Raw genomic sequence first — 15,312 nt, 5'->3', positions numbered from 1 at the left:
AATGGGGAGCGTCAATGTGCGTTGGCCAGACGTCAGCTGGCGGACAGGAGCAGTGCGGCTTTTGCGCAGGGCCCTGGGGACATTCACTCTACACACCTGTGACAAGACTGCTCCAAATGATGCCTCCCTGGCCCACTGCCACCTGTTAAGGAGTATTGAACGCAGACCAGAGAACTCCTTTTCCCTTCTCTCTGCCACAACACATTTTTGCTTTTCTTGCAGAGAACTATCTTCAGGGGCTTTTTTCCTTGTATTTCCTTACCCTTGAGGAAGGAATGAAGAGATGTAGGAAGTAGCTTTTATGTTTTAGGTTCGGTCATCTAAGTCCTTTTGCTGAAGTAGCCCATGCTGAGTGGCAGCTTCCATAGCTGGTCCTCAAAGAACCTGTGGCTGCAAGGCCCCACTACTGGGTCCAGAATGACTGCCACAGCAGACTCCAGGACGAGGTCACTCTGTCATAAGCGGACTTCCCTAGGTTGCCACGGTGGTGCAGGTGGAATGGAGACCAGGGAGTGGTTTGGAGTAACTTGGGCTTGGTGGCAGAATAGCTGGAGAATCTGTCTCAGGTCTCCAAATGGCTATGCACCATTAGGTCACCAAGGCATATCTAGACATCCCAGAATGTTGGGTCTTAGCTATCTTAGAACAGTGCAGCCCTTGAACAGTGTGCTATTATGTGAAGTTTCAGCTAAAGAACAGCCTGATTGAATCAAACTGGACATGAATTTGAGCCTTGAAGTGGTTCATATCTAATGTCTTTCTCTACATATCATATGCACAGAAGAAAGCACAAAGGAAACAGACTTGATAGTTTTACACTTTGAATATAGCTTCTGAAAAACAAATTTAGCAAGTAATTTTTCTGTGTAATAGAAGATCCTCTTTAACATAGACTAATTTGAGAGCTAAAATGTTTGGTTTAGTCATTATTAAGTTAATTTGTAGTGTATGCATTGGAAAACAAGTTATATATATGTTTCTTAATGAAATACTATTATTAAAAGTGCCATGGATGGTGTTTGGGATATAGTTGACTTTTAATGAATATTAGTGGTTTTTTTGTTTTGTTACATTTCTCCAACTGGAGGGTCTGCTTTATTGACGTACCATAGAATTTAGTTTGTGAATAGTGCTTAAAAAAAAAAAATCTCATTTGTCTTTTAAAAATCAGTTATTTGGTGCCGTTTAGCTTTCTGTTATATCCTCTAACAGATTTTTAGGTTATATCATGCTCCATAAAATATGCCTCAAGCAAAAATGCAGAATTTTCTGGTGTTGCTTCAAACCGGTACAGAAACAAATGGTCAAATGGATTGACTAACAGCCAGATTTACAAAATACATTTCATGTGGACACTTTACCCTATGGCTTGAGTTTAAATATGACCCCAAACCTGGTCTACTGAAAAATCTTTAAATTCTTACAATTATTTTTTTTTTTAACTTTTTTGAAGCTATTCACATACATTTCTTTTTCAAGAATGAGTCTTATTAACAAAGACCTCATCACACATATTTTAAATCAGTACTTCCCTGACAGAAATCAAACCTCAGGTTTTACGGCTCCTGGGAGCCCCCCACCAGGCGATGGTTCCTCCTGTCCCCTGGCCCTGGACTCCTGCTCTCCCCAGGACCATTTTCTGTGAACCTGTAACCTTTGTACGTTCATTTCTTTTTATATTCCTACCTCCTGGCCCCCAGGCCTGAGGCTCCTATAGTGTGGGCCACTCTTCTTTTCCAGCCTTTTGTTGACCTGCTGGCCATTTTGCCATCGGGCCGACCTGGAGCATGGCTCACCGCAGGCCCCGAGATGAACAAGACACACCTGCTCAGGCGAGCAGTGTTCCCTGGCCCATAGGGCTCGGCCCGCCTCGGGTCGATTCTGGGGGAGGGGGCCAGCCGCTGTATGGGTGCCCGTTCCTCTTGTCTGGGTGTTAGAGGTGCCTGTGTGCCCACTTCTGAATGGGCCCTCTGGTCGCTGCTAACTTCATCTCCAAATGTTTCATTTTTCAGAAGATCTGTCCTCTGCTACCTGTTCTGCTGACCTAAATTTCATCAACAGCCATTACTTGTTTTTTTTTTTTTCTCCTTTTTATCTGTCCTGTGGATTGAATCCCAGGGCCTTGAGCCTTCTAGGCCAGCTTCACTCAGTCCCCGAGTACACCCCAAGCCCCACCCCAGCCTTTAGAGGCTGCTCTGACGTCAGGTAAAAAAGAGCTCCAGGAGCTCCCGAGCTCCTGGGCAGAAGAAGTGCAGTTAGCTTAGCAGTACCACTTCAGTGACTGGCAGGAGGGAGCAGGAGGCAGACCGTCCTCAGAGGCCGCAGGCCTGTGGGCTGCATGCTGTATTTGTGCCACAGACAGACATGTTTCTACTATGCAGAATTTTCTTTCTTTTTTATTTTTAATTCAATGATCAATGCTTAAAATTTCACGAAACCCAGGTTTCTAACTTCTTTTGAAAAAAAATCAAGCATGCGGTGGGCTGTGTCACATGTGGCTGTTGGGGGGGTCTGTGCCCGAACAATGGAAAGGAGTTTCGTCTCCTGAAATGGGAGGGAGGTGAGGGGGGCAGGGGGGCAGGGATTAGGGAGAGATGTGCAGAGTGTAGGGGCTTTGGATGCAGGAAGCTGGGTGCTGTGGAGGGTGGAACAGGTGAGTAGATAAAAGCCAGCTGGGAGAGAGGAAGTGGAGAGATGATAGTGCAACCAAGGCAATAATCACCCATGGAGAAGAGTCCTAAGATGGAGCCCCAAGGCAGGACAGTAGGGGGAGAAGGGACAAGGTGAAGGGAGACCCTGGGAAGTGTGGGGGCACAGAAGCCACACAAAGAAAATGTTTCAAGGAGAAGGCACCCCTTCTCAGATAAGGGGACAGTAGAGAAATGGCACTGGGCATGGAATGTGGAGATCACTGGTGACTCTGGCAGTACTTCTGGTGCAGTGGCAGAGGAGGAAGCCTGATTCAGCCCACCCAAGGGGATGGAGACAGTGAATGCCAACAGCTCTTCTGCGGCACCTGCATGAGTGGGGATCAGGAGAAGGTGATGGCCAGCCACTGGGTGGGAACACGGGGTCCAGAGGGTGGTAGTGGTCATTTTGCAGACAGCAGCATTGCTGCCTGTTTTTATGTGGATGGGATCGCGCATGCAGCGGGGGACACTAGAGTGATGTTGTTGAGTAGGTAAGGGGAGGTCAGGGGCCAGGACATTTGGCCTGGGAAACATGAAGGAAGGAAAGCAGAGTGTGGTGTGTGCAGATGCTGCTAGGTGTTGCAAGTTTTGGTTCAGTGAATGAAAGAGCAGTCAGCCAGCAGTGGAAGGACATGCCCACCCAGGAGTCCCCCAGGTCCTGGCTGTGTGCATCTTTCCCTCGCCTAGTTGGTAAAGGGAGCCCAACCTGGTAGTCAGTGTCGTGGACCAGATCCTGATCTAAGGTTATTGAAGTCCAAGTTTGAGTGCTGATATTGTTCTGATTTTTGGGGCCCCATATAGAGGATTGGCTTGCAGGGCAAGGACGGGTTGGGCGTGTCCCTGATGGCCACTGTTGTTTACAGCTGGGAGGCAGCTGTATTCTGGGGTGGCCCCTGGGCTCTCTGCAGCCCCAACTCACCCACCACCCTCCCCAGCATGATCCACCCTTGCACATGTGAGTTTGTGGCTCCTGGTGTAACCTTGGGGTAAGAAGGAATGCTTTGGTGAGAGGGCAGAGGTGGCTAGTGGGCTGAGGGGGAAGGGCTGTCCCCCAGTGTGTGGGTGAGTCTGAGAAGGTGCACAAGAAAGAGGACATGAGTCATCACTGTGGGTGAGAGGATACTTGGCAGGGTCACCACGTTTTCCAGAGACATGTTGCACAGACCGTGCTCCTTCCCTGTCTTGTCTCTAATTCATCATCGCATACAAAAAGGCTTAGGGAAAACTCGAGTTGCTGCTGCATGGGGTCTCTTGTGGATTGATTCCTGTTTCCTTCTCAACGGCGCTGTAGCCACTGCCACATGTCACCAGCTCCATTTCTCCGTAACTAAAGTAGTCATGAAAATTCTATCTGGTCTTTTGGTAACACCAGGTCACAGGGATTACTTTAACGGCTAACATAAGCAGTATTATTGCTGGCTTGGGTTCAAACTCGGTCTTGTGATCTGGATGACTCTGGAGAGATTTTATCAAGTTAAAATTAGAACATTTATTTTAAGAGATGGACACAAGCTGAGACGAATCCTCCTCGCTGGGTCAGAATGAATGGCTCTCAGTAGCTTAGAGACCATTGTGATGTGTACCCAACTTTTTTTTTTTTTCATTTGGCTGGCTGATAAAGTGGTGGATAAATCAGGGAGTGAGTCAGTGAGTCTTCTGGTTACCCTTGTTCCGGGTGGAGGTCAGTTAAGCTTCGTCTTCTGATATCAACATTTCCCTTTCCTATTCATCTGCTGTTGTGCTTTTAGCTGAGCCCTTTAAATTCTGATAACCTGACTATGTTGCCTTTGGTGGGGAAGATGCAACTCTAGAAAAACATCTCAGGTTACTCTTTTGTGAGATGTACCCCAAAATTTGCATCTATGCTAATTAATATATATTAATCATGCAGAGGTTTCGGATGACACTGGACAATAATATATATTAATTATATATTAAATATATATTAATTATATATTAATTAAATAATTATAATATATATATATTTTTATGGAGCTGGTTCAAATATGGGTATTAGTAGTGCTGGGCAGTCGCTCTTCCAAGGAGCTGCACATCCCTAGTCCCTACAATTGTTTTTTTGTTTTTATATGCATCGGTTTCCTCCTAGCTAATACCAGACAGCTCTTAACTCCTACTCTTTTCAGGATATAATTTATTGTGAAAATATGGTATGTATACAAAAGAATGTACATCAAAAAAAAAAAAAAGGTGTAGTGTTTTAAAATACCCACCACCCAAGTTAAGAAATGGAATAACACAATAGGGTGATCATAGGTAACAATAATATAGTATATATTTCAGAAAGCTGGAAGGAATTTCAAATTTTGTACCATAAAGAACTGAAAAAATGTTTGGGGAGATATACAACTTGATGTAACTATTACATGGTGTATAAATGTATCAGAAAATCAATTACCTCATTAATATGTATATTTTTAATGTTTTATGTATCAGTTAAAATAATTTTTAATTTTAAAAAAGAAACAGGGCTGGGGATGTGACTCAAGCGGTAGCGCGCTTGCCTGGCATGCGCAGGGCACTGGGTTCGATCCCCAGCACCACATAAAAATAAAATAAAGATGTTGTGTCCACCAAAAACTGAAAAATAAATATTAAAAAATTCTCTCTCTCTCTCTCTAAAACAAAGAAAAAGAAAAAAGAAACAGAACACAACCAACACCTTGCAAACCCCTTTTCAGCCCTTCCTAATTATAGCTTCCCCTCCCTTCCGCAGGTAACCAATATCATCAAATATATATGGATTAGTGTTTTCTAATCTTTAAACAGTACGTTTTTTATTTTGCCTTTATGTAACTGGAAGCAAATGTATTTAATTGTTTGACTTGATTTTTTCAACACGTTCTTAAAACTGGCCTGTTCGATGCAGGCTGCACGGAGCGTTCCACAGGGAGAAGCTGTCATTTCCCAGAGAAGGGGCGCAGACCCCAGCCAGGCTCCCCTAGGCCATGCTGCCTTCTGCTCACATTCCACTGGTGGGTTCACGCCAGAGGACCATGTCCATCTAGAGTCAGGTGGCCCTGGCTGTGCAGGCTGGGAAGAGCATGGGTTGGTTGAGCAACAGCCTAATCTGACCTATGGACAAGGCCTTTTCCGGTTTGACTGTTTCAAATGGTGCTGCTGCTGTGGCTGTGGCCCACTCGATTATGTCTCCTGTTGCACACGTACCGGCAGCTGGAGGGTGTACACCTAGGAGCTTAGCGCCTAGTAGTGGGGCATTCCCAGCTTTACTGGGTGATACCAAACCTGTTCTGCATCGCTGTGCTTTCCCTGTGTGCCATGAACCTGTGCTTCCGTTGTGGCACTGACTCTCTGCTGCTGTGCCATTTTTGTGTGTTATCTTTAACACACGATTGAATGCTCTTAACAGCATCTGCCTTGAAGTTTTGCAGCGAGGTCAGTTCTTTTCCAGCCGCTCCTATAGGATGGAAGGGGCCCTGACACAGCTGCAGCACAACATGCCGATTGTCTTCTTGTCAGTACTCAGAATCCACTGACCACTGTGTTTACTGGCAGGTTTGGTGCAAGTGCCAAGGTGGTGCATTTCCTGGGACGAGTCAAGCCGTGGAATTACACTTACGACGCCCAAACAAAAAGTGTTAAAAGTGAGTCCCACGATCCCACCATGACTCATCCAGAGTTTCTCCACCTTTGGTGGGACATCTTCACCACCAACGTCTTACCTCTGCTTCAGCAATATGGCCTTGTCAAAGACACCTGCTCATACCTACATGTGGTAGGTTCTCTTTTTTTCCTTTCATGTACTTTAGTGCTGCACTCATAAAAATGAGGCCTAACAGTAGAGTTTGGGAATATTTAGTTGCATTTTAAACACAGAGATAAGGTTTTTTGGAAAGAAAGCAATGACCATCATCATGCAACATGATGATGGTAGATTGTGGAAAATTTCATTAGAAAGGTTTTTAGTTTTCTTTTTTTTTAAAAATAAACACACATGTATATGTTGTAACTATAAAATTATTAACCCATTATTCATAAAAAGACTCGAAGATCATGCCTAATGGAGTAAATTTATAGAGAACACCAGGCCCTGGGGGTGGTAGAGGCTTGCCTGGCATGTATGGGGCCCCGATTTGATCCCCAGAACTGTGAAAGAAGAGAATGCCTCATCTAGTGGTTTAAAAACTTCAGATATTTAATTATATTTTATATTTGCCATCTGCTCAGATTTCAGTGAAAAATCACAATAGTATGAACATACAATAAATACTTTTCTCAGGCTATTTTGATTTCCTGTTTGTACTCCTAGTATATAAGCCCCTGAAAAAGAATCCCTTTGTAGGAAGGAGAGAACATGTTCCCATCTACAATAGCAGCCTTCTTTAGCGTGTTTTCTGATTTTAAAGGTCTTCCTTTAAGATTTGTCCTTTGGACGAATTGAAATAAGATGAGAAACTAGAGGCCGAGTGTGGTGGTGCACACCTATAATCGCAGCAGTTTAGGAGGCTGAGACAGAGAATCAAGAGTTCAAAGCCAGCTTCAGCAATGGCAAGGCACTAAGCAACTGAGTGAGACCCTGTCTCTAAATAAAATACAAAATAGGGCTGGGATGTGGCTCAGTGGTCGAGTGCTCCTGAGTTCAATCCTTGTTACCCTTCACCTCCCCCCACCAAAAAAGATGAGAAATTAAGATGTTACATATAAAGTCATAAAAATTAGAACCAATGGGTAAATTACAATCAGGTAATCTGTTAATTACCTGAATAAAGAGATTATAATATTATGAGAGATTCTTTTCTATAGTAGCTTAGCTTTTACTCATGTCGCTATTATTTGTACCAAAATGTAGAAATGAGAAAGGGAGAAATAACTAACACTTTCTCTGAGTATTCTGTATGGATCATAGAATAACACTTGTACTGTAGTTGGAACGTGCCTGGTTCATAGTAAGTGCTTAGTAAAGTTAGCTGTATTTCTTTAACCCTTAGAACTAGACTGTCAGTAAGTACTATTATTGCTAAAATCTCCTTCTTAAAGTAACTTAAGGCTTAAAGTAGGTAGTTACCTAACTTGTCTTAATTAACAGACTACAGTAGCAGGACTGGAACTCAAATCCAGATCTGAAAGACAGTTATCCTCACAGAAATTTGAGATGGACCTTCTTAAGGTGTACCTCTATTGCCTAGAATGAAGTGTAGCACTGTTAGGGCAGAGGATGGGAAAGCATAATTTAAATGGTAAGGCACTATAAATTCGATCCAGTACACTTGACTAGACCTCAAGGGCCTTTTTCCTGGGGAAGGTCCTTGGAATTGGGCAGAGTACTCCGGAACAGCCTCTCTTCGTCACTGCTGTTCCAAGTGAGGCAAAGGCAGGATCAAGTGTGATCCCTGTGTTGGCCCAGCTACCCGACGTGTGTTTTCCCAAACCCTTTGAAGCTCTAGTGTACTTAAGTACATACACCGACCCTTATGCTTCCATATGTAGAGAGCAACAAAACAGGTGTTCAAAATTTGTTCCACCATTTTCTTTGTTAATAGTTGTGACTATTCTTATTCATTCACCTTCTTTTTCTCTCTGCTGAGATTTCCAGTGCCTCCCCACTCGAGTGCTCTTTGCAGGATGGCATTGGCAATCTTGTAGGGCACACCTGAAGACGTTGTCTCCCATATGGAATGTGAATCAGCCAAGCCTCACATAGAGTAGACTGGCCCCGTGTGCTGCCTCGACACTGTTCTTTCTGCAACCCAAGGACTGAGAATTATGAACCAAGGGAAGGTGAAGACAGGAATTGAAAGAGTTGTTCAAAACCAGACAAACTAACAGAAACTACAGGAATAGATGTTACTTGGTAATCCAGATGAAAGCTTGAGCAGGCAGAAAAATGTGGTACATAGTCCCAAGCCATTCAGCTGTGCTTACAAGTGACAACCTGTGTACCTGATGTGGCTCTCTGGGCAGGTTCCTCAGAAACAGCACTAGGTATCATTTTTGTTTAAGTTCTCAACCTTTCCGAGCCCACAGATTGAGGACTGATCATGAGACGTGTTCCTTTGTCCACCCCTCTTACGCTTTCTAATGAACTGTTTGCAGCTCTCAGACTTGGTCTATACACTGGCCTTCTCTTGTGGCTTCTGTAGAAAGGTATGCAGAACTTAAACTAATTCCTTTGTTCTCCCAATGTTTTCACTGAGTCAAGAAGTTTTCATTTCGTTAGGAAAAACAACCATACGACCCTTGTATCTTTGTGTCTTTTTTGTTTGTTTCACGTAATGCTTTTCAGTTTTTGCTATAATGCATGATAATTCATCCTGGCTTTTCTCACATACTTCACTTTATTGCATTCTTGAAAATCATCTGACTTCGGCTCTCAAGGACTCTCTGTGCTCTCTCTTTTAGGAACATGTCTCAGGAGCCGTATCACATATGTCCCTCGGAGAGAGCCCAGCTACACCTCAGCCCTTTGTATCCTCAGAGGAGCGGAAGGAGCGGTGGGAACAGGGCCAGGCTGATTACCTAGGAGCAGATTCCTTTGACAACATCAAGAGGAAGCTGGACACTTACCTCCAGTAGCAGCGTGGCCATCCTCCTGTGGACACAGCCACTTCACAGCCACCTGTTTCTGACACATAGCATCTAGAGTGGGCTGGGAAGTCTGTTACAGTTGTTAAGGCTTTCACTAAAACTCATCAGACAAGGGCTTCTTGCAGGACGACAGGTGAGAACTAGGCAAAAGTTGTGAAGTTGTCATTCTGTTATGGACAGTGTTCTGCTTTGTAACCCTAGACTTACTTAGCTAACATTTCAGAAATTCGCAATATGGCAACTGCCAACATACGTGGTAGGGGAGGCCCACTATTGACATTGAGATGGCTGTTCATCTCAAGTGTGCAGAACCAGGCTCCACACCCCTCTCCCTCCAGAATGGGATGTGGCATCTGCCCCTTGCTTGCTTGTCACACCCTGTACTAGATGTGCATTTTGCAACTGTCCAGAGGCTGCCAGAGTGATACTTGTGCTTTCAGGTAAAGGCAGCCTTTAATAACACTGCCCTGTGACTCATGAACACATCGACAGGTGGCATCAGCCCGCCTCATCTCCTAGTCCTATTGTCTGAATAGTTCACAGTTTTCCATGCACCGTGAAGGCAGCATGCTGAAGCTTTTGTTCAGTTCTGTATATCTGAAAATCGCAGTGTGTTCTCTGATGGTAACCTGCAGTAGCATCCTGTATGAAAATAAAGACTTACTGCCATATCTTGGTTGTTTAATTAAGTATTTCCCCTACCTCACTCTCATAAAAAAAAAAATCAATTTGAGAATTTTATAATTTATAGAATTTGCCAGTCTCAAAAAATAGTGTAAAGCTTGACATGGGTAAATGCATTTAAAAGTATTATCGAAGATATTTAAAGCTAATGTTCTCCAGTGGTGGTGATGGGTCTGACAGACGGAGGAAGGTGAGATCAAATTTATCTCGTTTGTCATCCACAGTGCATCCCCAGTGGGTGTCCAGGGAGAATACTGTAATCTTAAAATCTGTCTGTTCCGAACACACTCAGTAATCGCTCAAGGCTGTCAGAATCTGTGCTGGACCAGTACCTTCCAGTTGTTTTTTTCTTTTTTTTAACTCAGAATAGAAGTGTTAAATCAATTATTAAGTTTACAGATGTTTCTGGGATGCAGAGGACATACTCAATGGAGAGGATCCAAAATGGCCTTTAAACATAAAATGAGTAAGCAGCATAATTCAGGAAAGAATATGACAGGAAGAAATTTGAGGTTTAATGAACCACAAGTTGCAGTGCCTTTTTTGTTGTTGTTACTGAGGATTGAACCCAGGGGTGCTTTACCACTGAGCCACATCCCCAGCCCTTTTTATTTTCAGACATGTTTTCACTAAGTTGTTGAGAGTCTCAATAAATTGTCCAGGCTAGCCTCCAACTTGTGATCCTCCTCCCTAAGCCTCCCAAATTGCTGGGATTACAGGTGTGCAACACTGTGCCTCAGCTGCAGTGACTTCTGTGACCTAATCTTCAGTCACCCTTCTTTGTTTATTCTGGCTACTGAGATCATTCCTACTCCGTGTGGATGAGTCAACAACCAGGTTTAGATACCTGGAGACTATGGGCCACCATGGAGGCTGGCTACCTGAAAAGCTTCAGAACCTGAGAATTTATCTAAACTTTACAGTATTGAATGACAAGTGACTTCTGAAGAGTCAACAGTTATTTGGACTGGTGGAGAGTGAGTTGCTACCATTTCCAAATATGTGAAACATTTACCAAAAATTGAAGTGTCTCCATGTGGCAGGTGGTATGGGTACAAAGACCTCTCTGGATGGCGCTGAGGCATAAGCAACTTCTGACTTTGGGGCTTCTAGGTCCCTGGTTGAGATGAACAGAAACCTAAGTCTTCAGTTAAATACCACCTTGTTTTTGTGGCCATGCAATGTGCACTCCAAATAAAGAGTATTAGAAGAGATAAAATTTGTGGCTGGGGTTGTGGCTCAAGTGGTAGCGCACTTGCCTAGCACGCGTGAGGCACTGGGTTCGATCCTCAGCACCACATAAAAATAAAGGTATTGTGTCCACCTAAAACTAAAATAAATATTTTTTAAAAAATAGATAAAATTCAAAGTTTTTTTAAGTGAGAAAAGATGTAAAAGCACCAAATGTTTTTGGCAGCCGATGTGGGGGCAGGGATCACACATTATGACTTAAGTGTATTTACTATCTTTTGTTCCTTAATTTTTTACACATAGTGTAAGAAATAAAGCTGTAAAGTGAAAGGCCTTACTTAAAATTTTTAATTAGTGAAGGTAATTAACTTTCATAATCAGAAATACTGACACATTGACATAGAAGACAGCATATAATATGCATAAAAGTGCGCCAGGTTGTAGCTGGGAAATCACTGAACTAGGTGACGGATTTCTTTTCCTTTCCTGCTCTTTCAAGAACAGGTCTTTAATTAGTATGAACTGACTTCTACACAAAGCTGCACAGTTCATACTTCAAGGACCACCCCCAAACACCAAGGGTTGCTTAGGAAAATGTATAGAAAGGCCACATTCAAATCACAGATGTGCAGTTTTACTCATTGTATACAGTGGGGGCACAGCAGGCTTTGGATGGAAAGACCAACTTCCCCATGAAGGTCAGATCCATCCTGTGCCTGACCAAGGTCTGTTCAGGAATGAAGTGAACATCTATTTAATTCTCTTTTGCCTGCATTTGTTATACCCTGGAAAGTCTTAAAGTGTTCAAAACTTGACATTAAAGTGAGTTATCATGAGTCAAACATCAAATCTGCCCTCATGTTTATGACTCTCATCTAAATGCTAGTGAAAAGAACTCTGGCAAGCAAGTCAAGTAGGAAAAAACCACATGTCTTCAACATTCCCCAGCATAAAAACTTTCACAGTCTGAGGATAATCTCATAGGTATTCGTGGCATTCTTTTCTTGATTTAACTATTTCCAGCCTAGAGTTGTAGTTTTGAGGGCAAAATATCTTCAATAATTTACAGTACTATGTGTATATACAGGTATTGTCACAACTCCTTTTCTTCTTCAGATGAGGGAATTAATCGGGACCAGTGTTTTACATCAGGCATTTTAAATTCGATATACAGTCTAATTTTGGAACAAGAATATTTGGGGGGGGGGGTTACCAGGGATTGAACCCAGGGGCACTTAATCACTGAACCACATCCCTAGCCCTTGCATGGCCTGAACAAAAATTGTAACCAGTTCAACTGAGCAGAATTCAAAAAGGTGGAAACAGGAATAAATTACTCTCACAGTACTTCCTACGCACTGTCAATAAAAATTATACAATATAAACACTTCACATAAATGAGATTTAATGTCATTTTATTCAATGAGAAAATAGTCATCAAAACTATGACACCAAGTAAGCTAATCAATTTTTGATATTTTTATTAATTTTAAATTTAAAACAAAATCCAGTTGGAACCACAAACTTCAGTTGGAACCACAAACTTCAGTTGGAACCACGATTGGAAATACAATGTTTACAATATATTTCTAAAGCTATTATTCTACGTAATAATAAAACAATTAACAGCATAGCATAATGTGAAGTTTTCATTCCAGTGGTTTATATATTTTCTTAGGATGAATTAAATTCTTTTTTTTTAATTTAACACCACTTAATTGAACTATACAAAAACAAAACAAAAAACATTTTTAAATGACTTGCCAAACATCATTTATGAATGTGTTTAAAAAAAAAAAAAAGTTCCTCACTGTGCGGGCGAAGCCGCACTGTCTCTGCCTTCACCATCAAGAGGAGCAGTCTGGGGGATTCCCCCCCACTAAGAATTATTTATACTTGATTCTGCTGGGGTACTGGCACACACAACCCACCTGCCACATTTAATCAGAGTCTGATCCACCTGATTTTGTGTAATGCTAGAGCTAGCAGGTAAGGAACTTTCCTGGACTCCTAGCAGACCAACCCAAGTCATTACTCCACTACTGTCTCAGCAGATCCTCTCAGTCTTGATGAAGTCAGTCCTCTGCCTCACCTCTGAGAAAAGGGACTGGGGGGATTCTTGCTGGCTGATCCATTGCTACTCTAGACACAGGGAGGGGAGGGCTTAGCTGGCAGATATTGGTGCACACCTCAGGTGTGTCCCCTGTGACCTCATATTGCTCTCATCTCTCATCTGTCAATCAAATCACCTCTAACACTGTAAGTAAGAGTAGGTGTTCTTAAGTCTGTATCAAACATGATGCATCTCTTAACTATGGTAATTTCTTCTTTGGATTGAAAAAAAAAAAATCTTTTAAGGAAATAAAACCACTGAATACGTAAACCTGACTGCGCAACCTCTAGTTTATTTATTTTAAATGACTTGAGTCACCTAGAATTCTGTGGCAACTACTGTGAGTTTGCTTGTTAATGTAAAAAAGTAAGAAAAATGTAAGGATGAATTACTTAAGTTCCAAAATCAAATTCTGATTTTAAACACACATAACAAAGAAATTTTTACATTCAGGATTAAGATGTCTTTAAGAGTTGAGACGAGTTTGGAGATCATCCAGCCCAACTTCCATCCAGACATCACGCCTCTCACATATAGTAGTCTTCTGAATTATAAAAATTTATAGTTATTTCCAAAAAAAAAAAAGGCTAGATAAATAAAAAGTACTATTTATAGAAATATCTATTTAAATATTCAAATCAAATTGCGTAAAACTGCTTCTCTCTCAGCCCTAGACTGTATTTACACCCTGTGTATCAAATTACATTTAAACAATGAAGTAGTACTAATTGACAAAAATGGAGAAAATAGTATTGTAACATAGTCCCTAATTTTTTCATGAACATAAAATTGCAAGTCACATGTGAATTATATCTCAATGAAACTGTAAAAAAAAAAAAAAAGGCAAGCAACTTGGACTTTGGTCTCTCATTAAGGTTTGGTTTTGGAATGCAAATTGTAGTTTTTCAAAGTCAAAATCAATCTCTTACAGTCTGTATATATGTATATATTAATCATTTATAAGGACTGGGGATCCACGCATCACCAATCAAGAGGCTCTGGTGAATAACCAAATGTGTCCAACACAGAAAATAAGTCTTTACGGGTCAAAAGTATAAAAGGTTTGACCTTATTGGAAATATGAAAAAGCTGAGTACTTGGAAGATATGTGAAAATACTCAGCATAGATACTATGAAAAGTTGAATAACAAAGTAACTTTTTTTCCAAAAAATTATTTTAGGCCACAGTATGTATCGGAACTTATTGCTATTTGAAGTATCATTAAAAATAGGTTCATATAAGAGATTATGTGTCAGTAATACCTCTTTACTAATATAAAATAGGCCCCTTTTAGAAGACATACTCTAGAGCTCATTCCTAAATCTCTGTATTGTTTCTCATTTTCAAAACTTAGTATCTGATCAAACTGACCTTACTAAAATCCCAAAAATTATAAATCAATTAGAGTTCGGATTTCATTAATTTTAGCTTGTTTCATTTCATTAGCATTCGATTTTTTTGTTCCAAAAGCTCCAGCTGCAAGTTCTCTTTTTGTGTTTTGTATTTTCAGCATATTTTCTTCAACAGAATCCTTCACAATGAACTTCCAAAAAAAAAAAAGAAATTGGTTAAGTACTTTTAAAGTAATATTTAAAATCTTTAATAATAACCCCTATTAAGAACATCAAATGAACTACTGTCAAGACTCATCATGAAGGATAAATATGATAACAAGACTGCCCACTAAAAACAAAAAACAAATTCCCAGACATCATGAGAATGGTGGTATACTACAAAAGGATTTGTAATCTTATTATGCAGCTTTCAGAAAATGTGCAATAATTTCTAGAAAACTGTTCAGCTCCTTATTCTTTCTCAATACGCCACAAGAACACCTGAACGTGACGCAGGAGCACTAGAGCTATGCTCTGCTCTCCTGTACCACTGGGCATGGTTGTCTCATATGAGGACTATAGCCCACGGGACACAGGTGACATCTGACAGCCCTATCAACAGATGAGAAAGAAGGAAAAAAACAACCTACAACTATATAAGCAAATCTGTCTTAACTAGAATAAAAGCAAAATGAATTTAACCTTATCCTAAAAAAGTTGCGAGAGAAATTTCTA

The 15,312-nt window shown here is 41.4% G+C and overlaps 2 protein-coding genes across 8 annotated transcripts in view; one reads left to right on the top strand and one right to left on the bottom strand.

Annotated features, from left to right (window-relative positions):
* Gyg1 (glycogenin 1) overlaps positions 1-9,925 on the top strand; it is a 29,518-nt gene extending 19,593 nt beyond the window's left edge. Inside the window, exons 6-8 of one of the 2 annotated variants that reach the window (XM_048794219.1) lie at positions 6,225-6,444; positions 8,763-8,813; positions 9,069-9,925. In XM_048794219.1, coding sequence (XP_048650176.1) covers positions 6,225-6,444; positions 8,763-8,813; positions 9,069-9,242 — 445 coding nt within the window. In that variant the 3' untranslated portion in view covers positions 9,243-9,925. The remainder of the gene's footprint in view (positions 1-6,224; positions 6,445-8,762; positions 8,814-9,068) is intronic. The other variant, XM_015486964.2, reaches the window with a different exon arrangement.
* Positions 9,926-12,527: 2,602 nt separating this feature from the next.
* The window catches only part of Hltf (helicase like transcription factor), a 48,198-nt gene continuing 45,413 nt past the window's right edge, over positions 12,528-15,312 (bottom strand). For 4 of the 6 annotated variants that reach the window (XM_015486959.2, XM_015486962.2, XM_015486961.2 and 1 more), the window contains exon 25: positions 12,528-14,786. In XM_015486959.2, the coding sequence (XP_015342445.1) occupies positions 14,634-14,786 (153 nt within the window). In that variant the 3' untranslated portion in view covers positions 12,528-14,633. The remainder of the gene's footprint in view (positions 14,787-15,312) is intronic. The other 2 variants (XM_015486960.2, XM_048794218.1) reach the window with 2 other exon arrangements.

This window comes from Marmota marmota, unplaced genomic scaffold (assembly GCF_001458135.2).
Source record: "Marmota marmota marmota unplaced genomic scaffold, marMar, whole genome shotgun sequence".
NCBI classification, from domain to species: domain Eukaryota; kingdom Metazoa; phylum Chordata; class Mammalia; order Rodentia; family Sciuridae; genus Marmota; species Marmota marmota.
Note: the sequence above shows the minus strand (reverse complement) of the source record. Positions and strands in the feature narration are given on the sequence as shown.